The 14199-nt window shown below is 42.8% G+C and overlaps 1 protein-coding gene across 1 annotated transcript in view; it reads right to left on the bottom strand.

The window, feature by feature from the left end:
• The window catches only part of agbl4 (AGBL carboxypeptidase 4), a 206857-nt gene extending 193266 nt beyond the window's left edge, over nucleotides 1-13591 (bottom strand). The window contains exons 1-2 of the mRNA XM_042513926.1: nucleotides 13562-13591; nucleotides 12402-12496 (exon numbers count right to left, since the gene is read on the bottom strand). Of these exons, the coding sequence (XP_042369860.1) occupies nucleotides 12402-12496; nucleotides 13562-13591 (125 nt within the window). The remainder of the gene's footprint in view (nucleotides 1-12401; nucleotides 12497-13561) is intronic.
• Nucleotides 13592-14199: the final 608 nt, after the last annotated feature.

The following is a 14199-nucleotide window of genomic DNA, read 5'->3' as shown; positions in this document are numbered from 1 at the left end:
AAAAAAAAAAAAAAAAAGATGAAAAGTGACAGGCGAGAAAATATCCTGCTGGGATTCCCTTGTAGGCCAGACACAAAACTCACATAAGCTACAGTATTATGGTCTGAAACTGCTCTCAAAATCTGATGCCAGTAGTTAACATAATTCTACTTANAAAAAAAAAAAAAAAAAGATGAAAAGTGACAGGCGAGAAAATATCCTGCTGGGATTCCCTTGTAGGCCAGACACAAAACTCACATAAGCTACAGTATTATGGTCTGAAACTGCTCTCAAAATCTGATGCCAGTAGTTAACATAATTCTACTTAACCAGACTGTTTTTTAACAGTGCATCATTCTATGCTGTGGCATCGTTATATTGCTCATTACAGTGGCACATAGTGCAGCTATCTCCGCATGACCATCCAAGTTAATGGGCCACAATAAAGACACCACTGTCTTCATTTTATGGCTCAGTTTTCTAATGGCCTACTTGGCTTTCTTGCCTGTTCTCTCAAAGGAGCCATCTAGATCTCTTTAAGACCTCTGATATTCTCAGCACACTCTTTCCTCCTGGCCCATGTCTCCCTCCATCCATTCTTCCACTCTTCCTCATTCCCAACCCCCCCCCCCCGACTCCCTCCATCCAGACAGCTACAGGCAGCCCGCACTAGCCTAGGGCCTTTTCCTGTGCCTTTAGTTTCATTAGCGGGCCCCAGATGCTTAGCTGCTTACAAAATTATGAAGGGCCAAAGCCAACCGCCTCCAGATGGGACCCATCTATATTCAGATGAGCTGTTTCCTCACATTCAGAGCAATCCCACCCTGATGTCCTACAGTGTCGTCAACAAACATGCTGACAAACACAAACACGGGCGAGTACAAACAGATGTACACATTCACAGAGGAAGCCATGTGCACATGTCATGCACACACCCAGGGCCACACAGGCGAAAACACACACACACACACACCGCCTGGCTGGGTGGCATCGCTCTCTCTATAGGAAAACAATAGCTCAGCTGGTGCACTGCTGTTTGTGCTGTCAGCTTAAGCTTTTATCCTGTGTTGTGTTGTGGACAGTGATGCGGCGGGATTTTTTTTTAAGTAGCCATTTTAGGAATGAACTGAGAGACAGAAGATTCAACTGTGGGCTCTCTCAGACGATTTGAATCATGGGGAAACAACTGAAAGCATCACCTCAGAAGGTAACTCTGACAAGACAAAGACTATAGCTGGTTAGATGTTAAAATATAAGATGTTTACAATGGGACTGTCAGCGTTAACACGTTAATTGTGATGCAATTAAGGTCGGACACGATTTTTTTGAAATCCCATTAATCACCAGGCAATATTCCTGTCTTTAAGGGGCTGTACTGGGCTGAGTTTTAAAGCTACAGCGAAAACATGGGAGGACCTGAGGAATCCTTTGGTACTTTTCAGGAAGAAGTAAAAAATGCTCCAATGTTAGGCTAAATTTTGGTATGGTTAAATGGCATGGTCATTTTACACGGGTCCCTTGACCTCTGACCTCAAGATATCTGTATGAAAATGGGTTCTGTGGGTCCCGATGGTTCTCCCCTTTACAGACATACCCACTCAATGCCAGTCCCATGCAGTTTTTTGCTGTCATTTGATTTCTAATATAGATCACTAGTTATAGTTCAATACAGATTCTGAATTGAAAACATGAAATAAAAAAATGTCATTAATCGTAATCAACTATTGAAATTCTGTGATAAATCAAGATTTTTTTATAATAAATTGTTTGACAGCCCTATCTTATAACATGTGATGAGCCAACTGGTGGCTCCTTGTAATTTTTACAATCTAACTTTTACCAATTACGTCCTTAGATATTTGCTTTTCACTCAGAGGTGATTTCTCTAATAATAAATAATTGGATGGTAGTCGGCAAGACATTAAAATATTGGACAAACAATAATCAAATAATATACTTTGAGCGAGCTTTGCTGCAATAAGTGCCAATGCAAAATTGTTAGTCCCTGATCAGTGTTGTCGTGGAGCCAATGTGCAGGTACACTCACCTTTTTTTATGGCTGACTACAGTATACTTGTCTATCGGCTAAAACACAATTGGATTACAAAGCAGAGTATATATGTATGTGGGGCCCATGTGGGTAGTAAATGGACCTTATACGGGATTGTCGAGGGATTCCACAATGACCACATACCAATTGGCCACATGGGTGGGTTTACCCAAGTAGGCCCCACATGGGTTATTATAGGCCTTCTTGGGTACTAAGTGGGTATTGCCCCAAAATGAGCATCTTATCTGGGAGCCCATTAGGGTCAACCCACCTGTGTGAGACATTGGTATGTGGCCATTATGGAACCTGTGGACAATCCAAATAAGGCCCATTTTTCAGCCCAGTTACTACCCATACGGTCCCCACATACACACGTTGGCTGTGCACTTCCACCTTGGTAACCTTCCTATCTACCTGGTAATACACCTACCTCACCAACTACCACTACGCCACTGTCCCTAATGTTATGGTATATATGATGTGGACAGTTCACTAGGCTGGCAAGTAAAGCATTATTCCATCCTTGTCATATTTCATACTTCATCTTTCTCTTTCTTCTCTGCATCTTTTTCTCTTGTAACTTTAACTCGGCTGCAGTAATTAAATCACAGGCACGAGTTTTGAGACAGTCCAATCCCCTGAACTTCACACTCCATTTCACCGCTCACATCTCTGACACCCAGAAGCATTCGAGCAGCACAGAGAACCATTTCAATACAATCATACAAGCAACACATCCATGAAAGTGTTCTGACACAGGAAAAAAAAAGATTTAGATGTGTGGACAAAGTAACAGAGGGAGATGCTCAAATGACAGACACAGGACTGTTGAGAGCTAATGGAGGTTGTGTGTTTGCACTAGTGCTGATGTGTATCTACACAGAGAGTTTTTGTGTCAGCGAGTGCAGAATGAGAGGAGAGGAGAATACAAGTAGGAGACGGGAAGGATTTGTTCAAGGATCTATTTTCAGAGAGTTTGTGGGGCCGATAGTGCTGAAGCATCAGAGGAGCTGGAACCTGCACCTCACGACTGTTGACTTAGCTGACCATCTGAATTCATTACAGCGTCTGACACACACACACACACACACACACACACACACACACACACCCACACACACACACACACACACACACACACACACACACTCACACTCACACAGAGGCTGTTGGGCAGAATGCAGATATCAACCAGTCCTACAGAGTGTCCTAATATGTCCCGTAAACACCTGACAGCATGGCTTTGTGGAATCGCTGAGATACCCATAATCCTTTAGTTGGAGTCAGGGGGTCAACTCGCCATCGTGCTGAGCACACCCAATAAGATTCAAACAGGCTATAGCCAAGCATCACCACCCAAAACCCCCCTCACAGTATTCTGCACAGCCTGCAGGCTTGGCTTCTATATATGCAATGTAAATCCAGCACGGGGCAGGAGCCTGCGTGCATAAAACACTATATAGGACGAGCCGCTGAAGAATTTGCCTCGTGTCACACTGGGCTTACGATGACAAAACATTTTGCAATGTTCACGAGATCAGGCTGCCTGAACAAAGAGGGGTGAAGGTGAGGTCCTCCGCCGACAATACTAAAAGCAGCCGCTGACTTACAGTACAGTAATCAGGGGACTGCTGGCTGCAGAAAAACTGCAACGCCTCACCTAGTTCATTATAAGATGACACAACCAATTTGTACCTCTGCCTGCTGCAATCTACCAAATCTCCCCTGACAAAAGCATTTAGATTAGAGCGCTTTCAGGGAGGGCTGCACTGACATGCGTACCCAGCCTGTAAAAGGGGAAATGAAGTGCCTTTTTAATTCTCCTCCAGGCAAACATAAAACTGTCCAGGTAAGTCATTTGTGGGTTGAATGGAGAGCCAGGAGCAAGTTTGCCTCTTTTTTGCAATACCCCTCGCTCTTCCTCCTTTTTTTCCCACCCCTGTTCTCTTCAGGGAACTCTGCACAAACACGTGCTATTGTGCAGCACCCACACACACATCCTTATCCTCATCTAGGAGATTATTAATCTATTTGTTACATTTTGTCCTATTATTTCCCCCACATAATCCTCTTTCACTTCCTTTGGCAGCATGCAAATGAGTTTCTGTGAACAAGGAAGCCGCACGTGTCGTTGATTGCTCTGATTGGAGCGTCTCATTCTCTCTTCCTCCCTGTCTTCCTCTGCCGTTTGTCCTACCCAGAAGAATAAAGACTTCCAGATGGAATAGAAAAGTGGAAATGGAGGGAGGTGCCATTTCATGTAATAAAACAGAGCTTTGTGATCACTTTTCTTCTCTCAAGTCTTTAAAGACAACTGGAGTGAGGTGGAAAGGGAAGTAATTGCCCCGGAACATGAACACCGCTCCACATTTCAGCTAGAGTTACCACATCACTTTCACAGCTACCATACATCAGGTATTCTCTCTCTCTCTTTTTTTTTTTTTGCTCTTCCAAATATTCACTCAGATTCATACATCACTCCATTTCCTCTCTGCGGTCGAACTGGTGACAGATAATTAGGTGTGTGCGTGTCTCTTACTTTCTCCTGCTCTTGGTTTTTATTAAAAGATTTTGTCCGTCTCCCTTATCGCGCAGACAATGTTGACGGAAAGAGAACATCATATATAACATTTTTTTAATCTAAGAATCTTATATGAAACCCATAGCCTGTCTGTCGAATGATTGCCACGGTTCCCACTCCAGAATGGGGTTGAGAGCAAGGAAACAGCACCGAAACATAGTCTCTGTTTTAAATTAAACACAGCCACGCAGAGATAGAGGCCGCAGGCGCAGTATAGGTGTAATGAAAGTTATGTTACAGTAAAACATCGCAGCAGCGATGTGGGAGAGAGAAACATGGATGTGAGGAGACAGTAAAGCTACTCTGGTCTCTTGAGGAAGACAGTGAATGAGTGAAGCCACGGCTGACAATATATTTCTTTCCCTTAGCCTCAAGTCTAACAAGTCCGACCACAGGGAGATGAGCAAGGAGGGAAATAGGTGAGACACTCTAAATATCAACGTGAATTGGTTGCAATATAAGTCAACAGCTACACAGGGAATTTAGTCATTTCAATATGGCGTGTTTTAATACTAAACAAGCAACTCAGACGTTGTATCATACCACTGAGACTCTTGTAGCAAATAATTTCTGTTATTACCTTCTGAAGACATTATATAGTTGTGATTTGTCTCGGTGAATCAGATCTGTGGGCACGTAGGATTACTCCTATTTACATTTCCTGGATGTACACTGATGTGTGGCAGTATGCGTGCGTGTGTGTGTGTGTGTGTGTGTGTGTGTGTGTGTGTGTGTGTGTTTGTGTGTGTGTTTCAGGTCAGGGGATACGGTTGTGGTTGTAAAAGCCAGGATGGGGGCAGCAAGTGATCTCTAACAGCAAACCGGGGGTCGCTTGATGTTTTTATGAAGCGAGTCTGTTTGGAAATGAATCGTTAGTCTCGGTTTTATTGCTCAAATTACCCGAGCCGGTCCTTGTCCTGTTTGCCCTTAATTAACAAGCGTTCAATTCCCCTATTAATTAGCACAAGCTATTAGCTATTTTACATCACTCTTCATTTGTCGACAATTAAAAGGTCTATTATTAAAAGGCATGCCACATGGTTAATTGGGCAAGTGGCTCAGCAGCGGGAAGACGAGAGGGAAGAGGACAGCGCGGACCTGCTGAACGGAGGGGGGAGTCAAAGAGGTCGGCCGTAGTTCCCGCACAACCCTTGCAGTCTGTCTGTCTTGAGTTTGCTGCCTGACACTCTGTCCTCAAGGGAGAGGCCGTCTCCCTCTCTACTGTCACACATGCTGCATCCGGACTCAGGCGGCCCCGCTCAGCAGCACGAGGTTAGAGGATGGGAGTTGTGTGTGGGGCGGAAAAGAGTTTTTTTTTTTTGTTGTTTTCTTTCTAAAGGCTGATTAGTGCAATTTCCTTCATACTGCAGGAACTATGTGAGGAAAAATATCAGTAGGTCTAATGCATCTATGCCAACAGCATCTTCTCAGTGTTTTTGCCTTCTGTTGTGTTGAAATGTTTCATCATAGTCACCCTATGATTTAAATTAGGGAGCTCAACGGTTAACCATGAATTGATTAACTGCAGAGAATATTTCTGAGCAGTTACACATGCTGGTCGAAAGGTTTATTTTGCTACTCTTAAGTTTAGTGCACTGAGCACCACTCTGTCTGGTGGGAGCTAGCGAGCAGCGCTGCTCCTTCAGTATGAACAACGCCATCAGGACCCATAGACTGTATATAAAGATGGACAACATGACAGCTCCCCCAAAGTGCAGCGTTTCAATCTCAATTGCCCCCTGGTGTCTGACTGCAGTATAAGTCATAAATCCCGCCCCTCCATGTTAGTGAATGGGACATATATCAAAAACTCAAAAGTACAAAATCTTCCCAAAGATGGTTTCTGTCACTGAAGGTAGCTCTCATCACCCTGATGTTTGTTCAGTGTTTGTTTGTATGATAAGTTCAATTTTAATGAGTTATTCAATTATTAAAAAGGGGGATTTTCTGCTATGATTGACAGCTGTGACAGCCAATCTGTGCACTCGCATTTAATGATGTAATTGGTTGGACAGGTATTTTGGCAGGAAGTCCCCCACCATGGATATCGCTACTGCGCAGAATCCGTCTCTCAATGACATCACCATCGCAAGATGACAACGCCTGTATCCCGGATATTTTAACCCCAGTCAGGCGGGGGGGTGGGGGGGGGGGGGGGGGGTTACACATCTATAGATACAGTCTATGGATAACACTGAATAGAAGAACAAAATAGAAAGTATAATAGGGCACAATACAGAGAGGGAATTTAAGCCAGCAGCACCAAAACAAAGCCTAATATAAAAACTGAGAAAATAAGTTATGAGGTAAGAGGACAAACAGGCAGGAAGTGAGTTTTCAGGCAGAAACACTCAAAAGACAGACAGAGGTGAGCAAGGAGAGACACACACAGAGCAGCCAAGGTATCCTTTCTCTTTCCCTCACCCTGCCTCACCTCTCCTCACCCCTCGCCCTCTGCCAGGGCTTAACAAGTGGCAGGGGATGCAGGCAGGCCAGAGCTGTGCTGATTGACAGAACAATTACTGCTAACACGCACCACGATGGAGAGGCAGACATCTCCAAATAGAATTTCACTATGGTGTTGCATCACACGCGTACAGGAAGGATTTTGGTAGACAAGCAAAAGTGCTCTGACTGTCTGTCTGTCTGTCTGTCTGTGTCTGTCTGTCAGTCTGACCGTCTGTCTGTCTCTCTGTCTGTGTCTGACTGACTGACTGACTCGGAGCTGAGCACAACTGCTCGAAAAGCACTCCTCTGTGTTTTTTGTTGCCTCCTATTACAAAAAGGAGGAAAAAGCATTTACCCTTGATCAAGGTTGGCTGGTTCTAACTTTAGAAGCAATGTTTGGCAACCCATTTCCTCCAACTCTGACTGTTCATCTGTTAGCTCAGTTAGAGGTGTTGCTATTTTTATCCACACACCTACTGACTGACGAAGAAGTGGAAAGTTAATTAAAAGTGACACCGCACATCAGAACATTTCCAATATATTACACATCACAGATCTAATGGGCTAGAAATTATGTAGGGACGTGTATTTTAGCTCGTCAGGTTAAAGCAACAAGAATGTTTGAATCACATGTAAATTTTGCTTACACATAAAGCAAAAATGTCAATGACTATGTTGCTGGGAAGTAATTTAATTGATTATGGTTTCTATAGATCTTTTTTTGTTGTCATGAAACAACAAATGAATCAATCAGTTGATCAACAGAAACTTAATGGGATAATATGTTAATATCAACCCGGTCTCGCTCCAAACTTATCAGATACTTGTGCGTGGTCAGTGGCCCTCAGCGTCAGACACTGATGCACCTTTTGCGGCGGTATGAGGCCCACTGGGTCGTAGCATTTTCGACACTCCGGGCAACTACCACGGCATTAAGAGCGAGGACGTTCGAATAGCTTAGGAGAAGGGGTAAGTGGATCGGTCAGTCAAACTCAGGACTTTTACCTGGGAGACCGCTGCTGGTGTCAGTCGAGTTGTTTTAGTAACAATACAGTGTGCTAGTAGCCTATGTGCAGCATACTACACTAGTGAGCATGTCACGAGATGTACGTCATGTTACGTATGTTACATTACATTAGTAACAAGCATGCTTGTTTTCAGTAAAACCATGTTTTTTTAACCCTAACAAAGCACTTTTGTTGCCTAAACCTAAGAAAGTAAACCTAAAAACAAAGTGTTTTACTAACATGTTAAGTTTCTTTAAAGAGACAGTGTGCATTTGACAAGCAGAAAATGTACATGTCCTGTGAAAACAAGAGTTTATTTTGAAAAGACAATGCATGTAACGAGCGTAAATTGACATGTCACTCCTGTGTATCCAAAAGAGACACAGGAGGGGTACCTAAAGCGTCTTAGTTAGACGTGAAGGGCCAATGACAAAGTTGGTTGGGAGTGAGTTGCAAATAATCGATTAGTCATTTGAGTCATTTGCAAAATCATCGAACAGTCTCTAGTTCCAGGTCCATAAATTTGCTGCTCGTTTGTAGTTCACATATTTGAAAACTAAACGTCTTTGCGTTTTGGACTGTTAGTCTGACAAAGCAAGACATTTGAAGATTATACATTGGGCTCTATGAATTTGTGATGGATGTTCTGTTCACTATCTTCCACTACACTTCACGAGCTGAAGAATCAAGTTATTCATATAATAATATTCAAATGAATTGAAAATGAAAATAATTGTTGGTTGTCACCCAAATGTGTAGAATTGGAAAATATCCTCTGCTGTCAGATTTGCCCTCTCCTCCTCCTCCTCCGCTCCGCACGGGACTCTGTAAGAAGCATCTGCTGGTTGATGCGCTCAGTCTCATGTAGCTGTCCTGGCCATTACCACCCCCCCCCCTCCCCGCCCACCCCCACCCCAGCGTTTCTGTCCTGACTGTGTATGTCCTGACCCGCATTGTCCTAACAGCTGCATTACACCACGCTCTCTGACTTTCTAATTAGCTTATCTCGGAAAATAAGGATACCGGGCAATTCTTTGCTCTAGCAGTCTAACAACTAGCAGGCCGCAGGGAGCGTGCTTGGCACCTAGTGTCACCAAGGGGGCTGTTGTTTTCGACAGAGTAGGATAAGAAAATATGGTTTACTCTGTGTCCTCCGTCTCATGAACACTCTCACTGCTTTTCTCAATTTTGTGGCTTTTTTTTTTTTTTTTCACTTGAGCTTTAAGTCAATTACCAATCGCGACAGCCAATTTAATTTTAAAGATTCAATATTTTCGGAATTCACGGTGAGTAATGAATCTTGCAACTAATGTTTGCGAGATGAAACAGGCCTGATTTCATTCAGCAGCTTCTCAACTGCATAGATTTAGCTACATGAGGGTGTTATGTTTAAATCCGGAAAAATAAATTATTGTTTTTTTTTTTTTGCTATCTCTTTAATGACATTCTCAGTACACACAATAACACACACACACACACACACACACACACACACTTGCACTCACAAACAATAGAATATGAAGCTTCAGATACTGTACAGTGCGTAGCACAGGATATCATTAATTCTGGTATTTGATGAACTTTTTTTCCCATGCGCTTACAGGATAAAATCCATTGTTAATCTGTCACGAATTTCAAAAGCTATGTCGTCCTTTTTAATTAGTTTATCATTTATTCATTATTTATCAGACATGTAACCTGTAGCTGTGTTTAAATGCCAGCTGATACGGTAAATCCATGCCTCTGTCTGCTCTGATGTCTCCTGGCTTGAGGAGTCATGGAGTGAGGGATGGAAAGAAAAAAAGGGATGGAGGAAAGGATAGAGGACAGATCCTTCCACCTGTAGCAGTGAACGTCCTGCAGGACTGTAATCTGCCGGTTGTCTCTCACTGAGACGCCCAGCTTAGCCGAGGCCAGCCAAGCCCTACACCCTCCGGCACCAAACGATGCTGGGGCCCCAGGACACAAGGCACCTGCACGGGGAGATAAAGGCTTCAACTCCTGGGCTAATACTGACGATTCTTTTGATAAATACAGACGTGGGGTGGCAGGTGGTGGTGGGGGAGCAATCTTTTCCCGCTCATTCTCTCCCTCTCGCTCTCTTCTCCCTGTCTACCTGTCTCAGTAATCTCTCTTTCTTGTACTTTGTGTTTTTTCTCCTCCACCCTCTCTCTGTCTGTTTGTCTGCAACTCTCCCTCTCTCTCCCTTTTTTTCTATCTCTCCCTCTCTCTGTACCTTCTTTATCCTGTCCTGTGTGAGTTTGGATCAGACAGGCGAAGCTCTCCACGCTCTGCCTTTTTATTTATTCCATATCTGTAACTGTCAAAAAGAAGATTGCTACTTTAGGAGCTGTCTGTGCTTTGTTGTGCTCGCAGAAAGTCAAATAGAGGAGGCTGTGTTAAAAGCATCTTGACCACTTTGTGGGGACACAAACAATGTCAGCTGTGGTCTTTGGGAGCCCCAGACAGTTGAAAATGGCTCTACAAGTGCATGACACATGATGCCTTTTAGATGGCACAGTGCTGAGAGGAGCGTTTAAAACAGTATTAGCCTGGGGAGGTAATTGGAGTCGGGCCTCAGCAACGTTACCTCCTGCTGTGACTGTCAGTTAAATACCTATTTATGAGGGCTTATTGAAACATAAACATGGTCAGGGTTGCATGATTAGCAGTATTAAGAAAAGCTTTGGGACCTAAATGACCCAACAAGGCTGCAGCTCAGATTAACACCTCAGACATTCAAGATTATGTCAAATGAGGAGTCAAGAGCATTCAGAAAGTGGGACAATAATTACCTGGCACAAAAAGTCATTTAAATTATCATTATGAAACCATCACATGTAAAGAAACAGGGATATAATATTGTTTTGTGGTGTTGTACACGTTGCACACACGCTCCAGGGTAAACGTATTTTAAAAATAAGAGGATTGCTTTTCTGGTTTCAACAGCCAACACATCAGGCCCAAATCAATAAAAATCAAAGCATATAAAATCACAGCATTGTATAAAAATCACAGAATCATATACAATACTGACACAATATAATGAAATATAATAAAAACAACACAGACAGGTAACCTAGCAATGATAGTGTACACTACTGCTAAAATTTGGGGGTGCTGAAGTTACATTTACCCACCTGAAAGAATAAATGAGAAAAGAAAATATTCGCAGTCCTTCAGTTGCTTTTCTGGATTTAACGGCAAACTGAGAAATGTAACCAGAACCCTGTTTATTAAAGCCGACTTGCAGGCGATCTCTAACCTTTCATGCTTAAAACAGATAAAACTGAAATTGAATGGGGGGCGTCTGTTAATATCAAAAATACAAACATGCATATAAAACAACATAAAAGCAAGGGGGTAAGTAGAAAATATGTATATAAAATAACACACATAAGAAAGTGGGCAATAGGCTATAAATATCCCCTGTGCCATATACGCAGTAACTTAACTACTACATTCACCTGGGAAATACCTATTTTAAATCAAGCACTTGCCAGCTTCACTGTAAATATATGGTTGGCAGAATGAGACAATAGCAGTGACTGGCACCGTGAAAAGCACAGCAGAGAAACTCCGAGTGCAAAGTTGCAAAGACACCACACAGAGTCAAAACAGAGGGAGCGAGGCAGCCGAGCTGAGCTGCATCATGTTGCACTGTGCTGTATCGTCGACAGCAGTTCATCTTTCCTGTCTATGGTGTCGTGCCCATTGTCTATTCCCATTAGCCTGTGACCGGCGTGCTACGGTATGGTCGGTGCGGGTGCTAGGCTAGCAGACGCAGACGGCTCAGGGTGGCAGATGCCTGGCTTTTCCGCGGATGCCCTCCATCAACTGATGACAGATGTCAGGGCTCCTCTTGGACGGCAACACTTCATCACGCTACCCTGTTCTCCCTCCTCGCCCCACTGGATTCACCAGCCTGCTTGGCAGACGCTGTGCCCAACCCCACTGCACCAGCCCCATTCCCTCCTGCCACACCTATTCATTCACACACACACACTCATACACACATCTCTGCACCCATCAGTCAAGCGTTATTACATCAGACAGCCGTCATACTGGCAACCAATGGATCACATGCTAATGCGCCCAGACGCATCCACTCTGAAATCTAAAGTATCAGTCTTTAGGGTGTGTGTGTGTGTGTGTGTGTGTGTGTGTGTGTGTTAGGAAATAGGAGTATCTAGTGTTGAAGAGTGCAGAAAAGTTTTTCAAAGTTGCAGAAAAACTTTAAATACTCTCTTTTATTTACAGATAAAAGGATATACAGAGTTCCTATTTGAAATAATGCAAAGAGAAAATAGTGCTAATGTTATTATTGCACACTTACCATTTTGGCCTGCTGGTAGACTTGACCACAGGAGACATGCCATCTCTGTACAGGCTCTTGGTCTTTGAGAAGTTGACCACATTGAAGATGACTCTCTGAAAAACAGTGAAAAACACTGAAGTTACATTAAAGCCACAAAAAGTGAAAACCCAGACCGCAATCAGTGTTACGGAGTGATATTGCCACAATCCGCAATCCCCATTCCTCTGTGATATATTAGTGTGTTTGTGCATTGGTTCAGTTTTGGTTAGAGATATGCAAAGAAACGCACCAACAAAGCCAGGGGAGAAAGAAGGCTGTGAGGAAGCAAACATGGACATAAATGGACTGTCCTTGTATAGCGCTTTTCTAGTCTTCCAACCACTAAAAGCGCTTTTTCACACCACATGTTCCATTCACCCATTCTTATAAACATTCACACACCGGTGGCTGAGGCTACTGTGGAAGGGGACACCTGTTATTCAGTAACCATTCATACGCACTCACACTCCGATGGCGCAGCATCGGGAGCTATTTGGAGTTCAGTATCTTGCCCGATTATACTCCGACATGTTGACTGGAGGAGCCAGGGAACAAACCGCCAACCTTGCTGTTGGACAATGACACATTCTACCTCTGAGCCACAATGCCGCAAACAATGCAAGTGTTTACATTTTTCTAAAATTCTTCTAAGCTTGGGTTTTAATGAGGAAAAAAATGCATAAAAAAGGCTGTCGGGTCTCAAGGATATGCTGAAAGACTGAAGGTGAGTAAAATTAAATGTAATCTCTAAACAGATATCAGCATATTTTTACAATATCTGTGTGCAATGGGACAAGATTTAGGTATCGGAAGTGTTCTGCCAAATAAACGGAAAGGCAGAACATTGGACAATATGCAATCTCTGAACCAATAAACTATCATCGGATGATTATTTAGCTTCATACAAGCTTTTTTCTAAATATATTTAAATTTAATGCAGATGTCTTTTTTATAAAGGTTAGTCAAAATGACTGGCACACAAGAGAGGAAGTCTTTGACAAGAAATCCACTTGCTAAACCAAATCTCCCAAAATACTGGTTGCTCTCTCCACAGGCTTATTGTTGTCAGACCGACAGCCATTGGGTTCCAAGACTGCACTGATTATTTCTTATTTTTATTAGTTAAGCCTCATTTCTACCGCACTGTACAGCTCGGCTCCACTCGACATCCTTGCAGCTGCTCTTTTTTGCTTTTCCATTAATAAAAGTTGTGTGGACCAGGTAGCTGGTACTTTTTCGGAATCACCTCGATTGAGGTTTCAGGTATCACTGATTTTAAAAATGGCAGCATATAAAACCACATTGTGTTCAACTTACAAAATGTAGACATTCCTCTTTTTTATTACCTACATTGACAGGATACTATCTGCAGAAATGAAATTGAATTGAGGAAAGCTGCTGGTACTAAAGGTGAGTCAAGTCGAGTAGAGCCGAACCATGCAGTGGAAATGAGGCAATAGAATCCAGCAAAATTTGAACTTTTGAAGCAATAAAAAAGGAAATCTTAGAATTATTCTGCCAAAGTGGCATAATACAGAAAGCTTTATGCAGTACATATATATATATATATGAATTGTATATATGAATATATGAATACGAATTTAAAAAACATTATTTGATTCAGATTTTACAACCACATCGAAGAGTGGCTATAAAATACAAACCCCATACTGCAGAAAAAGCTCAGAGAGGTAAAAGTTGCCACTAGTACCATAGATAACACCACCAACACACAAAATCACCACACATTAACATTACAGTGAGGAGATAAGGCAGC

This window comes from Plectropomus leopardus, chromosome 3 (assembly GCF_008729295.1).
Source record: "Plectropomus leopardus isolate mb chromosome 3, YSFRI_Pleo_2.0, whole genome shotgun sequence".
NCBI lineage: Eukaryota > Metazoa > Chordata > Actinopteri > Perciformes > Serranidae > Plectropomus > Plectropomus leopardus.
The sequence above is the reverse complement of the archived record's forward strand: the minus strand, read 5'-3'. Positions and strand labels throughout refer to the sequence as shown.